General features: G+C 43.1%; 1 protein-coding gene across 1 annotated transcript in view; it reads left to right on the forward strand.

Annotated features, from left to right (window-relative positions):
- MACC1 (MET transcriptional regulator MACC1) overlaps window positions 1-23,652 on the forward strand; it is a 41,669-nt gene extending 18,017 nt beyond the window's left edge. The window contains exons 2-5 of the mRNA XM_048837132.2: window positions 1,743-1,866; window positions 3,614-5,661; window positions 10,054-10,242; window positions 23,106-23,652. Of these exons, the coding sequence (XP_048693089.2) occupies window positions 1,752-1,866; window positions 3,614-5,661; window positions 10,054-10,242; window positions 23,106-23,318 (2,565 nt within the window). The 5' untranslated portion in view covers window positions 1,743-1,751 and the 3' untranslated portion in view covers window positions 23,319-23,652. The remainder of the gene's footprint in view (window positions 1-1,742; window positions 1,867-3,613; window positions 5,662-10,053; window positions 10,243-23,105) is intronic.
- Window positions 23,653-24,228: the final 576 nt, after the last annotated feature.

A 24,228-nucleotide genomic window follows, 5' to 3' on the forward strand; every position in this document is an offset into this window, starting at 1 on the left:
CTCCCTCGGCTCTCAAAACCTTAATAAGCCCATGTGCACACACAGTGCAGCAGGGTACTGGCTCCCCAGACAGCAGAATCCCCTGGCTGCAGAAGAGGGGTGGGATTAGCTCTTTAATGCATATCTTGCTGGCCTCCTTCATCTAGGTAAAGTTTATCTGGTTCCTTTGGCCGGCTATGGCAGATTGCTAAGACTGAGCACTCAGATGGCATCAGAGAAGGAGCAGAGCTATCCCAACCAGTGTAAAGAAGAGGGGGTGCTGAATCTTGTCTCACTTATACTGGGATTAGGTCAGGATATGTCCATTGACTATAACGGGGGTGTCAGAGTGGCCCCACCCAGAGCACCTGCCTGTGGCACAACAGGCGTGACTGCCTCAGCTTCCCTCCTTCGGAGTTTCCAGTAACTCTCTATGCCAGGTTCTCCTGCCTCAGTACTACCTCTCCTGGTCTGGCTTATTACAAACATTCCACAACACATGTCCCCAAAGCATTGTCCATTTATCACCCGCTGTGCATTTGTCCTTAAAATCCTAGGACATCTAGTTCCCTCAGTGCCCCACAGGCCGTACTCTGATGGCTTCTGCCACTCCTGGCAGTTTGACAGTCCTCTGCTGTCCTTCTGCCGGGACAGTCACCCCCGCTGGAGTGCACTCCCACTCTCTCCACACATGTACATCCACAGCCTCTCTGCTGGGGGAGCATCCCTCGCTCCCCCTGGTCCATTAGCCCTCTCTGACTCCAGCTCTCCAGCATGGAGTCATCAGTAGGTAAGCCTCTCCACTGCCTTCACAACCCTCTCTGGCCCTCTGCTTCCACTCTCCAGGTCAGAGATGTCAGCAGGCAACTCCTTCTACTGCTCTCTAGCCTTCAGCCTTCCAGCCTTGGCTCTCTGGCTTGGGGAAATCAGCTAGCAAAGCAAACCCCTCTTGCTGCTCTTCTGCCTTTCCCCCCCTACAGTCTCCTGATCAATGACAGTTCTCCCCTGCTGCGCTCTTACTCCCAGGCAGCTCTCTCTCCTCCCTTTTCCTGACTCACTCAGGTAGTTCTGACTCACCTCTCAGCTTCTCCCTGATCCTTTATAGTCCCAGGTGCTGCCTGCCTTTTAATTGGCTAGACTGGGAGCGCCTGTTCTGGCACAGGGTGCTGGACCTGCTTCATTTACAAGGGCCAGACACCCGGTGACAGGAGCTTGCTTCTGATTTACATTAGTGTTGACTAAGAGGAGAATCTGATAGGATGTCCACTCCAAAGAAATGCATAAAAAGAACAGCTGAGCAGAAGTGGGGGGAAGCTGGTTATCTGAAACTGGCAGGGGAATGGACAGATGTGGCTTTTCATTTTTAATATTTTTCTATTCAATCCTATCTCCAAACAGGGATTGGGATGGTTATGCAAAGAGTAAAAGGCTTATTTTAAAAATATTTTTCCTTAGAGACACAGTAAGTTGAAATTATTGGATTTTTTTTGTGTGGCAATCAGCCCCAATTCAGCAAAGCACACTCATGACCTATGGGACATAACTGCTTTACTGGATTGGGGGCTTAATGTATTGTTTTTACTTTTAATTTACATATTGAGGCTCCAGTCCTGCAATGTGATGCACATGGGACGACACCTGCACCCAAGAGGAAACCTCAGGGTCTCCCACGTGTCTCATTGTAGGATTGGTGCTCAAGTATTCTTCAGTAGCTTCCCCTTTCTCAAACTGTACACTCACTAACATACCCTATTGTTTCCTAGGAGGAAAAAATGTCTGCTAGCAGAACAGCTTCTTCTCACACTGGAGAGATAGCACGGAGTAGATCCGAAGGAACTGTGATTGACTTGGACGAGAGCAAACCTTCAACGAGCTGCGAGTTGTCAGGTCTGTTAATATTTATTACAATGGGCCAACACACCTGCAAGTCTCTACTCAGGCAAAACTCCCATTGGTGTCAATATCCAATCTAGAACTACTCTGCTCATACGTATGTTGCCTTAAATACAAGGGGACAGCTTCTCTTTTGTATTACGTTTCCTTTGCACTACTCAGGCAGCGTGTAATGGGCCATATTCTAATTCCAATGCCTAGCAGAATGCTCCCTTGGTATAGGGGAACTCTGCGGTGTATTATTGTACCAGATCCAGGTCTGCGTTACTGCCATCAGTATAGGGGACATGTCAGGGGAGAGAGAAAGGGAGTATAGGATCTATTAAGGATCTTACATCAGTGCTGCTACCTCAATATTTGTCCAGCAGCAGCTGTAAGTACCACTGGGGCCAGACCTCATCCTGAGAATCAGGAAGCTGTAATCAGCTCCATATCACCCTACGCCACTCCTCTCCTATGCTGAGTGAAGCTGGCATAATGACTGCTCAACTTGTAAGAATTACAGTAACCTTAGGGATGGAACAGTAACCTATAGGGAGGGACAACATTAAGGGAGGGGCATGGGTGTGCTGAAAGAGAGAAATAAAACCAGGCTGAGCTGCTGCTTTCATTGGTTTTTAAATAAAGATAAAGAAGCTTTACTGGCAGGCTGTGTATGGGGAAGGAGGAAGAATCCCTTCTCCTGCTGTTTATATTATTCTCTGCATGCAGAAAACCTGTATAAGGCAATGGGAGTTGAAATCACTCCGACAGTTCCTTGCAGGGGGTGATGAGCATCTCATGCAATGGAGTCTTTAATCAGCATATGTTGTCATCATGCAAATTTATTCATTTGGATTTTGGTTTTATATGAGCTCTAAACGAAAGGTAATTAACAAACAGATCCATCCATAACAAATAGATATAAGTAAAATAGATTTTATTGTTAGCAATACATATTTCAATCTAAAAGGGTATTTAAATATTGTCAATATAGGAAACAAAGTTTTTCTACTTTTGACTCCTTTTCACTATTCAAATAATCAAATGAAAAATTCACTCTTTAGTTGATTCCAAATTTAAAATGAGTAGTTGAATCTATAGCGGTGAGAGTTATGAATTGTTACAGTGAAAACATCAACACATTCTTCTGAGACTGAAACCAAATGAAATTAACAATAACCTTTCTAAGATGTAGGAAGAAAGGGAATCCTGAATGTTGTATGATCTTTTCTACAATGTGGACATGGTAGTTTCCAAAATGTAAGCATCAGCCACTGTATTTCTGCACACAGCAAGCCACTAGGCCAAAAATGCCAATGACCTTTCCTAGTGGACGACATTCATTAGAACACACAGTCTAAGGATCTGCTCCTGATGGAGCTCAGCATCCTCAACTCCCATTAATATTACTGGGAATTGCAGGTGCTGCAGATACTCCACACCTTGCAAAATCAGGCCCTATTATAAGGACTAATTTATTGGTGCTTTTTTGTTAATATTGCTTCTTTAATCCTAATTTTAATCCTAACACATGATTGACACTCTGTTGGTTATGTTTAAAACCTTAAAAGCAATATGAAGGTATAAACTGACCCTGCATGTTTTACAAGCTATACAAATTTTAACTTGGGATAAATTTAGCCCTAGTGTACTGTAACTACATCAATAGGTTTACTGCAGAGATGAATTTGGCCCATTTTGTCCAATAAATAGGGCTTGGGTGTGGATAGGAATAATTACCTCAATTTTTTTTAAACAGATGACAAAGAGAATAAATTGGATTTAATCATTGACTGTCCTGAGGTGTTCAAACAACATGCTTACACTGTTTCCAAGACTAATCCTTTCCGGAATGATCTGTCAGCATCCAACCCATTTGTATCTGATGTAGCTCAGTTAAGTAACAGTGACAAGAACAGTAAACACATTTCTATCTTAAAAGAAGACCCCTATCTGTTCTCCAGAGATTCAAGCAACAGGGATTCTTTTGATTCATCAGGTGATGAGCTAGATATTGATCATCTTCTAAGAAAGGCTTCAGCAGGGAAATCTGGAAAATCGAAGAGTGTCTCTGAGCTTTTGGACATTGTAGATGCCAAAAGATTTGATCCTGACAAGACAGCATCCTCTGGCCAGATTTTAGCTGCAGACATGGAATGGCTTCAAAATGACCGTGAAGCCTACAAGATGGCTTGGTTGAGTCATCGACAGCTGGCCCGATCTTGTCTAGATTTGGATGTGATGAGTCATAGTCCAGGATGGGCACAAACACAACCTACAGAAACTCATGTAGTTTGTAAACTGAATCATGAAGGGGGTTCAGTGCAACTACCTGACTCGGATATCGCTGTTCACATCCCTGAGGGTCATGTATCACCTGGGGAATTCCAAGAGGTTGGTTTACGGGCTATTCTGAACCCTCCCCCATCACTTAATCATGATCTTTCAAGCACTGTGAGCCCATTGATAGAACTTACTTTAAGTAACCTCAACACAATGGAAGCCATTTTACTAGAAATGAAAATTGCAGCTGAAGTGAAGAAGGATCCTTTCAGTCAAGTTATGACTGAAATTATGGGGTTTTATAGTCTCAACAAAGAAGGTCCTTTTGAAAAGCTACACAACTGCTACCTTTACAAAGATACCATACAAGTGAAGTTGACAGACCTAAGTCATGTGATGTACACAGTGGTTGCAGTACAAGCAAACCCAATTCAGTCTCTGGCTACATCTGTTTGGGAATACATCTACAGAAACCTCTGCATTGGAATTTATGGGCCCAAACATATTCATCCTTCTTTCACTGCTGTTTTTACTGTTTTTGGTCATAACTACATTCCAGAAAAACTCACAGTTTGTGACATTAAAAAGGGTGGAAAGAGCATGCCACCAGTGGTGTTTAATCGGTGGGGAAAGCATACATTTTTACTTGACAAGCCACAAGATCTAAGTGTTTCTTTGATATCCCGTGATCCTGATTTTGAAGTGAAGATGGAAGATCAAAGCAAAGAAATTAAAGAAGGGCAGTTGAAAGCAGGTGAAGTTGTCCACCTGCAGTTTCCATTTTCTGTACTGGGAACTGGGGAAATGCATTTGTTCACTTTCCTAGTTCAGATTAAGGGCCCAAACAACAATCTAGTGACCCAATTCCCTATTACAACTCCCGATCCAGCTCCAAAATTAACTGGGATGACTAGTAAGCCAAACCGCTTACAGAAACGCAAAGAAATCAAATCTGCTCCTTTTTTATTGACACCGACAGTTAAATACCCCAAGTTTCAAGATAAGACTTTAAATATTACCAGCTATGGAGTGGCCTTGAAATCTGTGCTTCGTCAAAGTAAGATTGACTATTTACTAGAGTATTTTAAAGGGGACACAATAGCGTTTCTCGGTGAAGATAAAGTGAAAGCCATTGGACAAACTAAAGTTAAAGAATGGTATGTGGGAGTTCTTCGCAGAAAGATTGGTCTAGTGCACTGTAAAAATGTAAAAGTGATTTTAAAAGAACAAGCTATAGATATCACTGATAGCGTGCTGCCAACCAGGAATCTTCTGGAACAAATTGCACTGCCTTTTAAGAAATTGACATATATCTATTCTTTAGTCCTATCCACGGTATCGGAGAGAGTTTACAACTGGAAAGCTTTGGCTGATGTGCTAGGATATTCACATATGTCATTGGATGATTTCAGTGAGGTACCAGCAGATAAAGAATCAGAAAGAGTCGCGTATGTGGTGAAGAAATTGAAGGAAGATTGCCATGCTAACAGACCCAGAAGGCAGTTTCTTTATGAGCTCATTGTTGTAAGTACTGCTCAAGTGGACTCATCTGTTTTGCATTGGTAGTAAATGAGTACTGTTTGCCAGTAATGATTGTAAGTAATGAAATATGATACTACATTAGTACAGTATTGTGAATCTTTGCAAGTATGAATGCAGTAACTGAAAACTGTAAGCACCCAAGTTAAAAAATTTAAGCAGATACTCTACATAAATTAATACAATATTCAATACAAGCCACATAAATTTATGTTAATTGATCCAGCCCATATAGGGTCAAAATTGTAAAAATTAGAGGAGTACTGCTCAGTAGAGAGCTGGCTGGGATGACAAAAACCATGACTTTGTATGAAAAAAACCCCACTAAAACGCACACTTTCTATCACAAAAGTAATGTTTTATAAACACTGCTTTATTAGGAACTTTTTAAAACTATCAGTCCAGTCTGGATTTGAACCAGTGACCTACAGGTGAAAGTTTCAGATCCCTTTGCAAACCAAAACCTATCATAAACTAGCTGCTTAGAATTTTTTTATATTTTTAAGGCAAGGAAAACATGGTATATTTACTGAAGACTTGATTTTCTGTATAAAGCTACCATGTCTCACACCTTGATAATCCATGTAGTTGCTGCTTAAAGAAAGGCAATTAAGTCATTACAGTTATTTTTAGATGTTCAGATTTTCATGAGGAAGACTTGCAATTTGCTGAACAAGTCTTGGATTCAGTATGTTTTTCTTCAAGAACTGCTGTACTTCAACCTTTCAGGTGAATGGTTGAATTACAAACCCTATGATCCTCATGTAATCTAGATCTGAAAATGTGCACATATACAACAATGTTTCTGTTAAGTCAAGAAAAAGTGGAGTTGAGCTTACTGCCTGGGGCCCTTCGACTGATAAGCAGACAAGGCTTATTTAGGACCAAGTTTTATATTTGTTATAATAATGGCTCTCTGATGAATTCACAGCTGTGGCTTTTCTACTAAGCCTTCCCCCTTCAGCCTGAGCCTGAATATCTACCCTGCCATTGAACAGCTCCATAGCCTGAACTATGAGCCAGCAGGGGGTGTTTTAATTGCAATGTAGACATACCCTTAGCCACTCCAGTTCTGAAGACACACTTATAGTGCTAGCTGACATAACTAATCCATTCCCTTTGAAAAGTCAGCATTCCAAAGGACCTCCTATAAATACACCGCCCAGAGGCGATGGCAGCAGCAGCCACTTGCAAACCGAGTAAAGTTCTTAACGTCCCAGGACAGGGGTGGCCAACCTGAGCCTGAGAAGGAGCCAGAATTGATCAATGTACATTGCCAAAGAGCCACAGTAATACGTCAGCAGCCCCCCATCAGTTCCCCCTCCCAGCGCCTCCCACCCAGCAGCTCCACCGATCAGCATCTCCCCCTCCCTCCCCACACCTCCCGATCAGCTGTTTCGTGGCATGCAGGAGGCTCTGGGGGGAGGAGCGAGGGCACAGCAGGCTCAGGGGAGGGGGCAGGAAGGGGTGGAGCGGGGGCAGGGCCTGTGGCAGAGCCAGGGGTTGAGCAGTGAGCACCCCCCGGCACATTGGAAAGTTGGCACCTGTAGCTCCAGCCCTGGAGTCGGTGTCTGTACAAGGAGCCGCATATTAACTTCTGAAGAGCCGCGTGTGGCTCCGGAGCCACAGGTTGGCCACCCCTATCCCAGGAGGTGATATAAAAATGAATTGGGTTCAAGAAGAGTTAAAGGGGTAACTAGCCAACCTAGCAAATGGAGACAGAGCTGTGTGAAGACCTCATTATAAGACAGGGAATGTATATAGGTGCCAGGATAAAACATCAGAGGACTAAGGAGATATCCTATCTGTGAATGGTGTACGATTTCCAGCTCTGAAATGCCAATTTGGCTTGCGGCCTTTATAAAAGCTACAGTTACAGATACAATATCACCTATGCCACTTACGGGAAGGTCTTTTTAACGTTTAAAATGAGATGAATCCCAGTTCTTCAACAGCCAGGGTCCAGTGCTGCTCAACAGAGCATACGTACAAATTGCATTTGTATTTTGAGCAATATGTTAGACCTATCCAGCTAGCCAAAAAGATTAGACATCCTGGGCCAGACTCTGCTTTCCATTGTACTGACTTCAGGGGAGTTTACTCTGGATATGCACCAGCGCAGCACAACTTAAAGTCTGCTAAATCTAATGTGATGGACAAAACCTATGACTCCCATCCAGCAAAGAGGGCACAAAACTGTGGTAACACTGGTTTCAGAGTAGCAGCCGTGTTAGTCTGTATTCGCAAAAAGAAAAGGAGGACTTGTGGCACCTTAGAGACTAACCAATTTATTTGAGCATGAGCTTTCGTGAGCTACAGCTCACTTCATCGGATGCATACCGTGGAAACTGCAGAAGACATTATATACACACACAGAGACCATGAAACAATACCTCCTCCCACCCCACTGTCCTGCTGGTAATAGCTTATCTAAAGTGATCATCAAGTTGGGCCATTTCTAGCACAAATCCAGGTTTTCTCACCCTCCGCCCCCCCCCACAAACTCACTCTCCTGCTTTGTGGGGGGGGGGGGGGGGGGCGGAGGGTGAGAAAACCTGGATTTGTGCTGGAAATGGCCCAACTTGATGATCACTTTAGATAAGCTATTACCAGCAGGACAGTGGGGTGAGAGGAGGTGTTGTTTCATGGTCTCTGTGTGTATATAATGTCTTCTGCAGTTTCCACGATATGCATCCGATGAAGTGAGCTGTAGCTCACGAAAGCTCATGCTCAAATAAATTGGTTAGTCTCTAAGGTGCCACAAGTCCTCCTTTTCTTTTTGTGGTAACACTGTCAGTTCTGCTATGTGGAGAAGAAAGAAGTCTGAGCAGAGGTCAGGGGAAAGTGGGACCGACCAACCACTAGCTCCCTGTGGAACAATGTTCTGCTGTAGCTATCTCCACAGCAATGCATCAGAGCATTTAATAGGCGAGGTGAGCAGGAGGGGCAGCAATATGGCAAGTTATTTTGTTAATATGCCGATGAGCTTTCCAGAAAACCCTGGGAGAAGAAGGGCTGGATGCTACTTGAAGCCTGAGAGTGAGGTGGCAGTTTTGGGTCAGCTATGTCAATGCTCTTTGAGGTGCGGGGGAAAAGGAGGTTTCCATGCCCCCAGCCCCTCACAGAAAGCCTGTGTATTCGTATGTTGGTCTGGGGATTCAGGATTTGGACCTTTATTTGTAACTTGTGAGGTTCCCCTTCCCTATGCCATTCAATGCAACAAGGAACATACAAAGTTATTTATAGAGGCAGGAACTTTAAAGCAGTAAAGTGTAAAATTCATAATGGTGCTTTATTTAGTAATCTGAATGTTAGTCCTGAAATCCATACACAGGCAAAATTCACAGTGCTTTTAGTTGGAGTTTTGCCTGAGTAAGGACTTCAGAACCAGAGCTATAATCATTCTGTATGAAATTTGCAACTAGCAATGAACACTATTACTATTTGTGTCAAATTACTCCTGTTCATAAAAGGTCTGGCAGCACAGATCAGAGGTTTCATTCAGTCCCACAAAATGCACCCCATTGAAAATTTTCCCTCAAAACTGTTTTTCAACAGAAAATTGGGGTTTTAGCTAAACAAAATTTTCCAAAAATTATCCGCTTTCTGCAGAACATGTTGATACTTTTTCAGAAAAACTGAACATCTGAAAACCAAAAACTTAAATTTTTGGTGCAATATTTTGGTTTTTGGTATTTCACTGAACAGTTGATATTGTCCATAGAAAATTTTCTGCAGAAAAAAATGTTATTTTTCACCCTGCTCTAATCTAAGCCAATAAGAAAGCAGAAATATAACATGTATTCATTTCAGGACTTTTCTACTGGAACCATTTTAATTTGCTTTGTTCCAAATAACACGTTTTGTTTTCCCTTTTTGTGTCCTTGTAAGTTTGAATCATAGTCAGCAAATTATCAGGTATTCAGAAGGATGAAATTAAAATGCTCTGGCCAATGTAATCAGTGATTTTCTGGAAAAGAAGTGGAACAAGGACCGCACCTTATTATAACCATCCTCTGATTTCATTTTTAAGGTTCATGAAGCTAAATTTTAGGTCCCAAATATTTATGTTGGAGAAAGCTATTTTCCCTTCAGGATCCTCAAACTTGGCAGAATTCAACTGACGCTGGAATGCTGAAGCAATGGGATGCCAATTTAATTTTTTTCTTGAGATTATGGGCAACTTTCCTATACAAAATATTGGCTATCCCTTTTGTACCAAAGGTGTAAACACGGTTACTTTTTTTATAGAGAACCTAGAAAGGTTTAGCCTAACTTAACGTTTGAAAAGATCTACTGGATAGTTACAGGAACAAACAATAATTATTTGCTCTCAAATACTGACCAAGCTGCTTGATTCTAAAAATTGTTCTGCAGGCACTTCTGAAGTTAGATTGCCAAGGATTAGTAGCACGTCTTATCCAGGACACTGTCCTTTTGACTTCGGCTGTCAAGCTTGGCAAATGCTGGAGAGAGCTGGCAGAAAGATTAGCGCGACTCACAAAACAACAAATTGAGGCTTATGAAGTACCTCACCGAGGCAGAAGTGGAGAAGTTGCCCTGGAGGTAAGGCTTCCTGCTCTTTACTTGCACAGCCTTGCTAAAATGTTTACAGCACACTTTTCTATGTGCAAATACTGTGTGAGCCTTTCTTCCCCATCCTTGTGCAGTCCACCCCTCCCTCCTTTGATTGTCTCCCTATTTAAACTGTGAACTCCTCAGGGCAGGGACTATCTCTCACTATTTGTTTATAGGGTGCCTAGAAATTTCAATAGAGGCCCTTGGAACTACTGTAATCAAATAATAAATAGATTAAACTCTTGAAATCTTTGCTTCTGTCCACCTTAAATCTCAGCTTATTTCCTCCACCCCATGGCCCACTCTTCCTCCCTCATAATCAGCCTTTTTCCTTCCCTCTCTCTTATCAGTCACCTCTGGCTCCTTTCCTTTATCTTCAGCATGTTGTTTCCTTGCCCAAGTTAGCCCTCACTTCACTCTCCTTCATCTTCCCTGGGGCTTGCTTCATTTCAAAGCTACTGAGGTGGATTATCTATTCCCAGAGAACTTCTGCCTTTCATTCAAGTGTTTTCTTGATCTCCCCTCCTCCTAGTGAGATTGCTGCTCTCCCCCACAGAAAAGGGCCTTAACAAAAGCCACTTACTTTCTGAGTCTAAGGCAGTGGTTCTCAACTGGGGCCGTAAGCAGGTTTTAGGGAGTCCGCCAAAATAAACCAGAGAGCAGGGCTTGAGTTAGACTCGCTGGGGCTCAGGACAGAAAGCTGAAGCCCAAGCCCCACTGGCCAGGGCTGAAGCCAAAGCCCAAGCAACATAGCGTCGTGGGGCCCCCTGTGGCATGAGGCCCCGGACAATTGCCCTGCTTGCTACCCCCTAATGCTGGCCCTTGTTTTTAATCTACTGGCTATGCAGAGAAACAGTTGTGGAGTTTTTATAGCATGTTGTGGGGGCCTCCGAAAGAAAAAGGTTGAGAACCACTGGTCTAAGGGAGGAGGAGGGATGGCTTAGTGGATGGGGAACTGGACTGGGACTCAGGAGACCTGGTTCTATTCCTAACTCTGCAACCCTCCTGTCCCGTTCTGTGACCTTGGGCAAGTCTCAGTGCCTTAGTTTTACTCTCTGCAATGGGCCTAATGATACTTCTCAATAAAGCCTATGAGCTATGTAGATGAAAAATGCTAAGTAAGAGTGAAGTATTCTTCATTTTTCAGGTGTCTTTAACACCATGTTTTTAACACCCACATCTCCTTTAGACCCTCCTTCCTTCCTTCACTTTCCATAACTCCTTGGTTCTCGTACTTCATGGATGAGTATTAATTCAGTGGATCCTCTTTCTCATACTTGCCCTTATTAGTCGATGATTTCCAGGATTCTGTTCTCAGCCAAGTTTTTCCTCCTGAACAGCCTCATGAAAATACTCTCGCACCTCTGCAGATACTCAAATCTGCCTCTCCATTCTGATCTCTTTCCCTGTCTAGGCTCCCATCTCTCCCCATCTTTCTGGCATTTCCTCCTGTCTTGATATCTTGGTACTTCCACAAACTGTCCATGGTAAAATCTGAATTCATCACTCCTCCTCTACTGCCTCATTAACACTGAACTCTCCACTCTTTTCTCAATCATTCAAGCTCACAATTTTTGGTCATGTTTTGCTCCTCTCTCTTTCTTTTTCTCTTCGCATCTTGTTGACAGCAACCTCGTTTCTTCTCCCTCACACCTGGTGTGCACCACCTACCTTTTAGAATCCCTGATCCTTCCCCTCTTTCCTCTGTTCTATCTGCAGCATGTTGGCTAGAATGATCATCCTTTCCTTCCATGCTGATCTTGTAACCCCAACCCTTTAAATCATTTGAGTGGCTCAGTTTCTATCCGTATCAAATTGAACCTCCTTGTTCTCACTTTCAAGGTACTGAATGATTCTGCTGCTGTCTGAATCTCCGCCCTTGTTTTTTACCTACTTCCCAAGTTGCATCCCAGACTCTTCCCACTCTTCTTGCCTCATTGCTCCCTTTGCCTCCTCTTTTTCCTCATGTCTCTATAGCTGTGCTCTCCCTGCCCTGTATGTGCTTGAATGCATCCTCTCTGTCCTTTAAAATCCTTCTTCAAACCCACTTCTTTTAGTTAGCTTTCCACTGCTAGTGCCTAGTCCCCCACTAACTTTCCACTGAACAGCCCCAGCACTGTTTGTTCCACTTTTGCCTTACCTCAGTCTAAAATTCCAAAACCAAACAGAAAATAATCACTAACGACTACACAGGCAACTTAAATGTCCATCATATTTCAGCATCTGACTTGCTATAGTGCTTATTCTTCTCTTTCCTGCCCCTCCCTTCATCTGTTGACAATAACCCAGACTGTCAGCTCTCTGAGGTAGGGACAATAGGTCAGATTCTATTTTTTTGCCTCCATGGATGTATATCCATTGATTTCCATGGCGTTCCTTCAGATTTTCCCCTGTGTAACTCAGAGCAGAAACAGAACTTTTTAATTTCTCTCCAGCGCCATGCAGACTTATGGTGCTATATAAATACTAAATAAAATGATAGAGAATAAACCATTTAAAGAGAAGTAGGGTGCCCATTTTCATAAAGCCCATATGGCCATGCATGGTACTAAAATGAAAGATTAACTAGGTGACAAAAACACCTTTCCTTTGGTGTAAATTTTAAAAACAGCACATGCATTGTTTGTGGCAGTTGCCACACTGGCAGCCATGGAAAATGAAATCCTTAGGTGTACTATGTGTAGAAGCACTATCAGATATCCCCTTCTGGTCATCGATGTACCTCAATCCTTTTTCTAGAGCAGCTGTTCTCAAAGTGTGGTCCATGGACCACTGTTGGTCTATAGAGCACATGCCGGTTGTCCTCAGAGAGATTTGGCTCGGCACAAGCTGCTACCTCTCTTCCTTGTATCCAGATGCTCAACAGCTAGTAATATACCAAAACTGTATTTTGTGTGTGTGTACTTGCTACTGGGATGTTCTACAATTTCAGTCATGTGGGGCAATGACCTTCATGATTGAAAATGAGATGGTCCACATTGCAGTCTCTAGGAAGTGAGGTCTACACTGTGAGTGAGATTGAAAGTCCCTTTTCCAGAGGGACTAATTCTTGCATCGAGAAAGTAGAAATTAGGTCGATTTTATAGAAGTCGATTCTTAGAAATCGATTTTATACAGTCGTTTGCATATGTCCACACTAAGTGCATTAAGTCAGTGGAGTGCGTCCTCACTACCATGGCTAGCATTGACTTACGGAGCGGTGACACAGTTCCTGCAGTCTCTGCTGTCCATTGGAATTCTGGGTTAAGCTCCCAATGCCTGAAGGGGCAAAAACATTGTCGCGGGTGGTTTTGGGTACATGTCGTCAGTCGCCCCTCCCTCCGGGAACGCAACGGCAGACAATCGTTTTGCGCCTTTTTTCCATGTAGATGCTATATCATGGCAAGCATGGAGCCCACTCAGTTCAGCTGTTGTGCCCTGGGTGCTGCCGTCAGCAGACGGTGCAGTACGACTGCTAACCGTCATCCTCCACCGCTTCTGCTACAGCTCTGCTCTCCTGCTCTTGTAAATGAGCTCAGTCTCAATAGCAAATTTCTCCGTGTTGTCGTCATCCACCACTTCCACTGCAACTCTGCTGTCTTGGTGCCATGAATCCACCTCGCAGGTCCTCTCGTCGTTCTGTATAAATATCTATTCTCATGGCATCCGTCATCCACCACTTCCGCTGCAACTCTGCTCTCCTGAAGACGCCATACCACAGCAAACATGGAACCTGCTCAGCTCACCACTGCTGTTGTGAGCATTGTAAACACCTCACGCGTTATCCTGGAGTATATGTGGAACCGGGCTAAGAGATGCCAGCATGAGGACGTTTTTGATAAGGACATGGACACAGATGTTCCTGAAAGCATGGGCTGTGGCAATTGGGACATCATGGTGGCAGTGGGGCTGGTTGATACAGTGGAACCCGTATTGTGGGCCTGGCAAACAAGCACAGTCTGGTGGGACCGCATAGCGTTGCAGGTATGGAATGATTCACAGTGGCTGCAAACTTTCACATGCATAAGGCCAGTTTCCTGGAACTCTGTGAGTTGCTTTTCCCCCGCCCTGAAGTGCAGGAATACCAAGATGAGAGCTTCCCTGACAGCTGAGAAGCAAGTGACGATACCCTGTGGAAGCTCGGGAATCAATTTGGAGGGGGCAAATCTACTGTGGGGGCTGCTATGATCCAAGTAGCCAATGCAATCATTAACATTCTGTTATCAAGGGTAGTGACTTTAGGAAATGTGCAGGTCATAGTGGATGGCTTTGCTGCAATGGGTTTCCCTAACTGTGGTGGGGCGATAGATGGAACGCATATCCCTATCTTGGCTCCAGACCACCTTGCCAACCATTAAGTAAACTGCAAGGTGTACTTCTCAATGGTGCTGCAAGCACTGGTGGATCACACGGGATGTTTCACCAACATCAACGTGGGATGGCCAGGAAAGGTGCATGATGCTCGCATCTTTAGGAACTCTGGGCTGTTCGAGCAGCTGCAAGAAGGGACTTATTTGCCAGACCAGAAAATTACCGTTGGAGATGTTGAAATGCCAATAGTTATCCTTGGGGACCCAGTTCCCAGTAGTTACCCCTTGCTCCCATGGCTCATGAAGCCGTACACAGGCAGCCTAGACAGTGCTAAGGAGCAGTTCAACTACAGGCTGAGCAAGTGCAGAATGGTGGTAGAATGTGCCTTTGGCCATTTAAAAGCTCGCTGGCGCTGTTTGCTGACTAGGTCAGACCTCAGTGCAGCCAACATTCGCATTGTTATTGCTGGTTGCTGTGTGCTCCATAATAACTGTGAGAGTAAGGGGGAGATGTTTATGGTGAGGTGGGAGGTTGAGGAAATCGTCTGGCATCCCATTTTGAGCAGCCAGACACCAGGGTGATTAGAAGAGCACAGCAAGGCGTGCTGCACATGAGTTTCATGACTGGCCAGGCTTCAGTGTGACAGTTGTGAGTATTTCTCCTTGATGCAAACTTGCCCCCTTTGTTGATTTTAATTTCCTGTAAGCCAATCACCCTCCCCCCTTTGAAATAAAGTAACTATTGTTTTGAAACCATGCATTCTTTCTTTATTAATTTTTTAAAAAAGGGAGATAACTGACAAGGTAGCCCGGGTGGGGTGGGGTGGGATGGGGTGGGGGAGGAGGGAAGGACAAGGCCACATTGCTTATTGTAGCCACACTACAAATCAAACTGTTTGAATGACAGCTTTCTGTTGCTTGGGCCATCCTCTAGAATGGAGTGGCTGGGTGCCCAGAGCCTCCTTCTCCCCCCTCCCCCCCGCCCCACATTCTTGGGCATCTGGATGAGCAGGATATGGAACTTGAGGAGGAGGTCAAGCGGTTGTACAATGGATGCAGCGGGGGTCTGTGCTCTTGTTGGCTTTCCTGCAGCTGCACCAGATGCTTCATCATGTCCGCTTGCTCCTGCATTAGCCTTAGCATTGCCTCCTGCCTCTGCTCTTCGCGCTCACTTAATGCCTTCCTAGCCTCTAACACTGAATGCCTCCATGCATTCAGCTGTGCCCTATCAGTGCGGGAAGACTGCATGAGCTCGGAAAACATGTAATTGCCAGTGCGTTTTTTTCGCCTTCTAATCTGCAATAACCTCAGGGATGGAGATGATGGGGGAGCCTAGAAACATTTGCACCTGGGGGGAGATAAAAAGGGAGAGTAAAATTTAAGATGATACATTTCTGAGAACAAAAAGAAGACTCTTTCACAGTGAATCAAGTAATTCACAGCAGACAGCACATGTGCTTTAGGTACAAGGTTGCATTTTGCATTTTATATTGAGCACCTGCCGGTATGGTGACACATCACAAACGGCTGGGCAACAGAATTCGGTTTCCATGCAGCCATGGTAAGGCAAAGAGTATGTGGGGTTGGCTTCTTATGCATAACATGTGGGAATGTTTTCAAACTGCATTGCCATCCTTTCCCATAGCAAGCAATGCGTGGGGTTTCACATCTAAAAGGAGGAGCTGCAGTTTTTGGGTGGATGTGCAGCACACATCTTCCCCTACACCACTGCGTGGCTATTCTCCAGGATGATCCCTTTTAGCCAAGCGCAAACAGCCCAGCATGAGCGGGTCCTTTTACTGTTTCCTTGCAAAAATTCCCCTATTTCAACCAGGTGACCATGAATGACATCACTCTCCTGAGGCTAACACAGAAAGATATAGACCGAATGTTGCTTGAATGTGATCAAAACCCAGGACCATTCACTTCCATGCTTTGTGCTGCAATGATGCCAGAATACTTTCAGAGTACCTCCAGGAGAGCTTCATGGAGATGTCCCTGGAAGATTCCCGCTCCATCCCCAGACATGTGAACCGACTTTTCCAGTAGCTGTACTGGCTGCGAATGCATCCCAATTCTTCAGGGCAAATTAAACATTAAACACTATTGCTTTTAAACCCTGTACTGTAGTTACAAATGTGCACTCACCAGAGGTGCCTTCTCCAGCTTCAGGGTCAGGGATCCCACCTTGGAGGGTATTGGCTCCAGGGTGATGAAAAGGTCCTGGTTGCCCGGGAGAACAGATTCACCACTTGCCTGCTGCGCATTCTCCTCCTCCTTCTCATCCACAAAATCCTCCTCCCTGTTGCGTGAGACTACCCCCTTTCAGGTGTCCATGGACAGTGGTGGGGTAGTGGTAGGGTCCCCTCCTAGAATGGCATGCAGCTGATCATAGAAGTGGCATGTTTGAGGCTCTGACCTGAAGTGACCATTTGCCTCCTTTGTCTTTTGGTAGGCTTGCCTCAGGTCCTTAACTTTCATGTGGCAAGGCTGTGTGTCCCTGGTGTAGCCTCTCTCCACCATGCCCTGTGAGATTTTGGCAAATATATTTGCATTTCTTCTTTTTGATCGGAGTTCTGCCTGCACAGATGCTTCTCCCCATACAGAAATCAGATCCAGTGTCTCCCGTTCGCTCCATGCTGGGGGGACTGCATGGTCACCGGTGCTGCTGAGTTCGCCACGCTGACCAAACAGGAAATGAAATTCAAAAGTTCCTAGGGCTTTTCCTGTGTACCTGGCTAGTGCATCCGAGTTCAAAGTGCTGTCCAGAGCGGTCACAATGGAGCACTCTGGGATAGCTCCTGGAGGCCAATACCATCAATTAGCATCCGCACGACCCCAAATTCGACCCAGCAAAGTCGATTTTAGCGCTACTCCCCTTGCTGGGGAGGAGTACAGAAGTCGATTTTAAGAGGCCTTTAAGTCAACGGAACGGGGTTGGTTGTGTGGATGCTTTCATTTTAAAATTGACCTAACACGGCTAAATTCGACTGAACTTACTCATGCTCACTCAGTCCCTGGGTAGAATTACGTTTTGGAGCCTGAAAGCTGCCAAAACCTAGATTGCTGCCTTAAGACTATTTAGGTCTGAGGTCTCCTTTTCAGATACAAGACACAGTAGTAATTTATGACCTATTCAATATATTATTTTTCTTTTCCATTTGCACTACCAAGGAATCAGTACATCTTTGAGAGACATCATCAAATTGTCATTTTTATATTAAATGATTTCCCAAAGTGGAATTCAAAATCTACGTTATTTCATTTTAACTGATTATGTTGTTGTTCTCGCATCCAAGCAAATCTGACACAATGCAAGTAATGTTGGGAGGTGTAATAAACATTTCTCACTAGATTCACTGTCAACAACTGAACGTACGCTTAGGGAAATGTAATAGTTATCTTGTTCCCATCAAAAGTGTAAGAAGAATGCCCTTTGGGTTTTCAAATGTATGCTGCTGCTCTCATTTGTATGGCTAGGCCTATGCTTCAACACTGGCAGACTGTGACTTTGATAAGATACATTTCAAATTTTAGAAGGAAAATTACATTTAGTTTGCAGCCTGCATTATATGGAGAATATTATTTGACACAAAAAGGAACTAAATTGTACAACGGTCTTACTCCTTCTCTGGCTATAGTGACAGCATGTAGAGACATTAGTCAAACTTCGATGCAGATCCCAATAATATTAAACTGTCACTATGAAACATCAAATGAAATATTTACTGCAAACAAATAGCTGTCCTTGTTTAGCAGGGATGGGGGGGGGGAGAGGGCGCACGCGGGGAAGCGCATCAACACACACACACACATTAAGTTGGCTCAACACCCACGTCTCTTATTTTCAAGAGATTTGTATATTCTTGATGTTAAACTACATACAAAATTCTCTACTGTTCAGCGATGCTGGCTGCTGCAAACATAGTGTAGCTACTTGCAACATAAAAATAGCAACATATATTTAAAAAAAAAAGAACATTGTAGAAAAAGCTACACCTGTCTATCAGTTTGTTTAATCATTTATTTATTGGGATGAGTAAGGATCCATCCTAGATGACTGTGTATTAAAAAAGCCAGTATACAATATTTTAAAGGTACAAATGCAAAGATATCTAGCTGGAAACAGTGTCAATCCAAAAAAGACTTACAACCCACCAGAACGTAGGACTAAATCCAATTCTTCTTAACACCCTTATTCTTCTATAATCAACTCCTCATGAAAACCTAGGGAACGAGAGTGGGGTTGCTAAAGGTTCCTTCTCTGAAAGTCAACAAACTTAGGGTGTGTCCAACTGTCACACGGTGAAAAAAATGTAAAACACTGGCCTCTAATTTTGTGCTCACAAAATTCTACATGCATACATGGAATTATACATATAAAAATCAGGTCAGGATGAAAATGTACTGTCATTAATTTCAGTAGGTGCAGGATTTCACCCTAAGTATCTTTACAATATTATCACAATCTTACAACTTATTCTAAAATGATTGCTAATACTCATTTCTTAATATACTTCACAGATATCAGAGACTCCTGATACAAAACACTGCATTACAACCTGGAGTCCTCACTCATAACTAGTTTCTAATTCATGACTGTAGCTGGCTCAATAACTGGACATGGGGTGGGGAATGATTTGTGAATAATAATTGGACAATTAACAGGAAACATTAATTGAATCGATTATTTGCTGAATACTATTTAGCCACCTGTAACATTGGCTAGATAATGAAAAAAGCATCAATGTATTTAAATTCAAAACTAATATTTGTAATGAAGAATCATTCAGGCCACTTCAATCCATGAAAGATTACCTCTCACTATATGACCACTTAGGCCTCATTGACATACAAATAAATAATAATAATGATACCTCTTACAGCTCTTGTCATCAGGACAACACAAAGGAGGTCAGTATCATTATTCCCATTCAGAGATGGGGAAACTGAGGCACCAAGCAGTGAAGAGACTTCTCTAGGTCAGCTGACAAAACTGCACTAATTAAAGATGTTGTTTTAAAACTGGTTTAGTTCAAACCAGTGCAATGCTGTGTGTGGACACTCCTCAGCTGATTAAAAACCTGGTTTATACCAGTTTAGTTAAACCAACATAGGCATTTTTAAAGCAATGTATGTCCACACAGGGATTTGCACTGGCGTAGCTGAACCAGTGCAAGCTTGTGCGTAGACAAGACCTTATTGTAGTTTCCTTAATATCTCCTTGTAATGGACCCTATCCAAGGGCTTTGGCAAAAAACATGTTTTGTTATAAAGCAGATGCTGTGTGGACCACATTTGTTCAATTTCACTTTTCAGAGTGAAAGATTAGCTATTTGTTTTCCTCCCCTCAGTGAATTCTTGGGCACATACACAATGACTTGGTGTTCTTTCATCATTACAGTTTAGTGAAATTGAAAGGCTCTTTCTTTAAAGCTTTATAGGACTGCATCTTATTAATGATCTTATATGGATTGGATTGGCTGGATTGGGTGGCTGGATTGGATCACTTTGGTTTTTAGATCCCGAGAACTTTTTAAAATATTGCTTGGAATCTTCAGCTTTCCAATTTGATGTGAAAAGTGCAAGCTAACTCTCAAATCATTTTAACCCTCCAATTAACACATTCAGCTAGTAGTGGAGATGGCGCTGAACGAGCAAACGTTAAGCATTAGTAGTAGTAGTAGAGATTTTTGCATGCAGACAGCAGCTGAGTTAGTAACTCTAACAAATTCATTACAGAGTTAATTTACACAACCGTTTTGAACTTTTGCCACAGTGTTTGATATGCAGGCGTGGATGGGATAAATCTTCAGCTATGTTGGAGGAGAGCTCAGCACAGCTGAAGGGAAGGAAAAGGCAAACTGTTCTCCTACCCACCTTTCTAACAATCCTCTGGCTGCCCAGGGCCATAACTAGCCTCTGGCACAAGTCAGGGCGGCTTAAGGGCTGCTCTATCATTGCTTGCAATGCTGCCCTTCCCTTCCCTCCCCAAAGCTAATGAGGATTACTGGTTACAGCATGCTGCAGCCCCATCTTTTTAACCTTTCCCACACTCTGGCCCTCCACCTAGTCCAGAGAGGCTGGCATAGAGCCAACATAGCTAACTGCACAATACCAGCAATTCCCTTATATCATGGGAATCCCCAACTGCCCACTGCAGCAGCTTTCTGGCTGCTTTTGCTACCTAAGCACCAGGAATGCAGCAACTGTTTGGCACGTATACGATTCTGCAGTGATGAGCTTCTTAGGATAGCTATAAATAAAATAAATGAGTATCTTTATTCTCATGATGGTGTTAATAAATTCTTTGTTTCAGCATGTTAGAGCATATGGTCAGAGTTAAAAACAAAAACCCAATTAAGATTTTTTTATGTGTTGCCTGAAATTTTTACCTGATAACATTGTGCTAGGTTGGTTTAAAGCTCATTGAAACTGTGTGTGTGTGTGAGAGAGAGAGAGAGAGCCATCTTTCATATGGGATAAATGCAGGAAACAATTAAGTTCCTTTATGGACTCAAGAGACCTGGATTCAATTCCCAGCCTTGCCACTGGCCTGCAAGATAACCTTGGGCAAGTCATGCCCTCTTTCTGTGCCTCAGTTTCCCCTTTTGTAAAATGGCGATAATTTGAAAAGCACTTTGAGATCTACTGATGAAAAGCTCTGTATAAGAGCTAGGAACTGCTAATATTATTATGAACTGGATTGCTGGAGCAATAGGAGCCTTCACCCAAAACACAAAGACACCCAAGGCTTGCCAGAAATAGCGCTATGTGGGTGGGGGGGGGGGTTCTCTGGGGATTGTTTGGTAGAGGTGTGTGTCTCTGTGAGAGAAGTAGCAGAAAGAATCATAGAATATCAGGGTTGGAAGGGACCTCAGGAGGTCATCTAGTCCAACCCCCTGCTCAAAGCAGGACCAATCCCCAACTAAATCATCCAGCCAGGGCTTTGTCAAGCCTGACCTTAAAAATATCTAAGGAAGGACACAGCCACAGAAGCACTGATGCTCTTGAGAAAAGGTTGAGCGAGAACTTTTGGGCTAAAGTGCTGGCAGGAGCCGTGAGCAAAGAAACTGTCTTTGCTGTGGTTTGATTCCTGCTGTGTTCAGGGAATCAGTCCTTTGTACAGTCTTTGTAAATAAATGGAATTGCGTCAATCTTCAATTTCTCCTCCCCAGGAGAACAACCCTCAGGACCCTGGCTAGCTGGTTTGGTCAAAAAGGAGTAACAATATCCTACAATAAAACCCTATTAAAGTGCAGGAATAGTCAGAAAGTACCATTTCAGCGTAGCCTTTCTTACTCAACAGATCTGTATATACACAGAGTCCTATCTGCTTACTGCAGCTTTATATTCCCATTAACACAGCAGAGCCAATGCACCTCTGGGAAAGAGACTTGGATTCCATCCTGCCTTATGCATCAGCTATGCAATTGCTAACTAAGTTCCAGGTGCAGAATCTTTATTACTGATGATGATCAGCAAGCCAGAGAGAACACAGCCCGACTTTCACAGCCCAGGTTAAGTTTGCAGAAGTAGCAGTTGGAAAACAATTTTTTTATTCGTAAACCAAGCTAACGGAGGGAATTTGATCTGGAAGTCCTTCAGAGATGGAGCTTCCCTCCCCCGAGTGTCTATCAGCACTTTAAAAGATGTAGGGACAGATCGTCAGCCGATGAAAATTGTCATAGCACCAATGACTTCAAATGCCCCATAAACTCTGCTTGTCATGAACTAAATATTAAGGAATACTTTAGAAGGGGTACTATCAACTTGAATTTTTTTAAATTAATAGAAGTTGTTGATAGATTATATGTCCTGATTTTTGATTTTAAGTTTTTATAAAGGTTTTTCTACTCCCTTGCTGATATTTATAAGCAATCCTTTACGCACGAGTGACTTCAGTGTTTCTAGGATCAAAGCCACAGAGAGCAAAATTCCAAATATGCTTAGGGCTACCCCCCCTTTCTTCTTTTCTGGACACTCACCTGCCTACTGCCTCTTCAGTTTCAGCCTTTCTGCTGCTCTCACTCTCTGGCAAAGCAGGTATATAAGCTCCAATCTGAGCAGTGCATGACGGAGACACCATAATTCTGATTCACAAGACAAGTGCAACTGACCATCCACAGAATAATGAAGTTCACCATGTGCAAAATGCTGTTGAATGCATACATTAAAGTGAAACAAGAAAATATTCCTCCCCATCTTTTCACTGTTAGTGATATTTTGCATTACTTGTAACTATACTAGGTACAAATTATTCAGACAGATATATGGTTGTCCATTTGATAGATTCAACATTTAAAGGGACATGATCATTTTATTGCTACTTATTTCACTAAAACGTCCATATCTATAGAAAAGCTGACAGCATGTATGGGACATTGCAGTTTTTATCTGAACCTGCTTTACATGGGAAAGTACTTCAATGTGTTCAAAGAGCAAAAGTTAATTTGTTTCCTTTTCTATAACTTTTTAATTACTATAGTCTTATAGTAGATCTAGAAAGCCATTGTATGTTGCTTTGTTTTCTCCTAATATTAAAAAAAAAATTCTTTGCAGATGATGTGGAAACCTGCATATGATTTTCTGTACACATGGGGCGCTCACTATGGAGACAGCTACAGAGATGTGTTACAAGACCTGCAGTCGGCTTTGGACAAAATGAAAAACCCTTTGACCAAACAGTGGCGAGAGTTAACTGGAGCTTTGATTTTAGTGAACTGCATGGAGACCTTGAGGGCAAATGCTTTCCCCAAGAAGGAGGAAGACTAGTGTCATAAATATAAAGGGAAAGGTAAACCCCTTTGAAATCCCTCCTGGCCAGGGGAAAGCTCCTCTCACCTGTAAAGGGTTAAGAAGCTAAAGGTAACCTCGCTGGCACCTGACCAAAATGACCAATGAGGAGACAAGATACTTTCAAAAGCTGGGAGGAGGGAGAGAAACAAAGGGTCTGTTTCAGAGGAACAGCCGTGTTAGTCTGTATTGTCTGTCGGTATGCTGGTTTCTGCCAGGGATAGACCAGGAATGGAGTCTTAGAACTTTTAGTAAGTAATCTAGCTAGGTATGTGTTAGATTATGATTTCTTTAAATGGCTGAGAAAAGAATTGTGCTGAATAGAATAACTATTTCTGTCTGTGTATCTTTTTTGTAACTTAAGGTTTTGCCTAGAGGGGTTCTCTATGTTTTGGAATCTAATTACCCTGTAAGATATCTACCATCCTGATTTTACAGGGGGGATTTCTTTATTTCTATTTACTTCTATTTTTTATTAAAAGTCTTCTTGTAAAAAACTGAATGCTTTTTCATTGTTCTCAGATCCAAGGGTTTGGGTCTGTGGTCACCTATGCAAATTGGTGAGGCTTTTTATCCAACATTTCCCAGGAGAGGGGGGGTGCAAGTGTTGGGAGGATTGTTCATTGTTTTTAAGATCCAAGGGTCTGGGTCTGTAGTCACCTAGGCAAATTGGTGAGGCTTTTTACCAAACCTTGTCCAGGAAGTGGGGTGCAAGGTTTTGGGAAGTATTTTGGGGGGAAAGACGCGTCCAAACAGCTCTTCCCCAGTAACCAGTATTAGTTTGGTGGTGGTAGTGGCCATTCCAAGGATAACGGGTGTAATATTTTGTACCTTGGGGAAGTTTTGACCTAAGCTGGTAAAGATAAGCTTAGGAGGTTTTTCATGCAGG

The sequence above is a fragment of the Caretta caretta genome, chromosome 2, assembly GCF_965140235.1.
Source record: "Caretta caretta isolate rCarCar2 chromosome 2, rCarCar1.hap1, whole genome shotgun sequence".
In the NCBI taxonomy this organism is placed as follows: Eukaryota; Metazoa; Chordata; order Testudines; family Cheloniidae; genus Caretta; species Caretta caretta.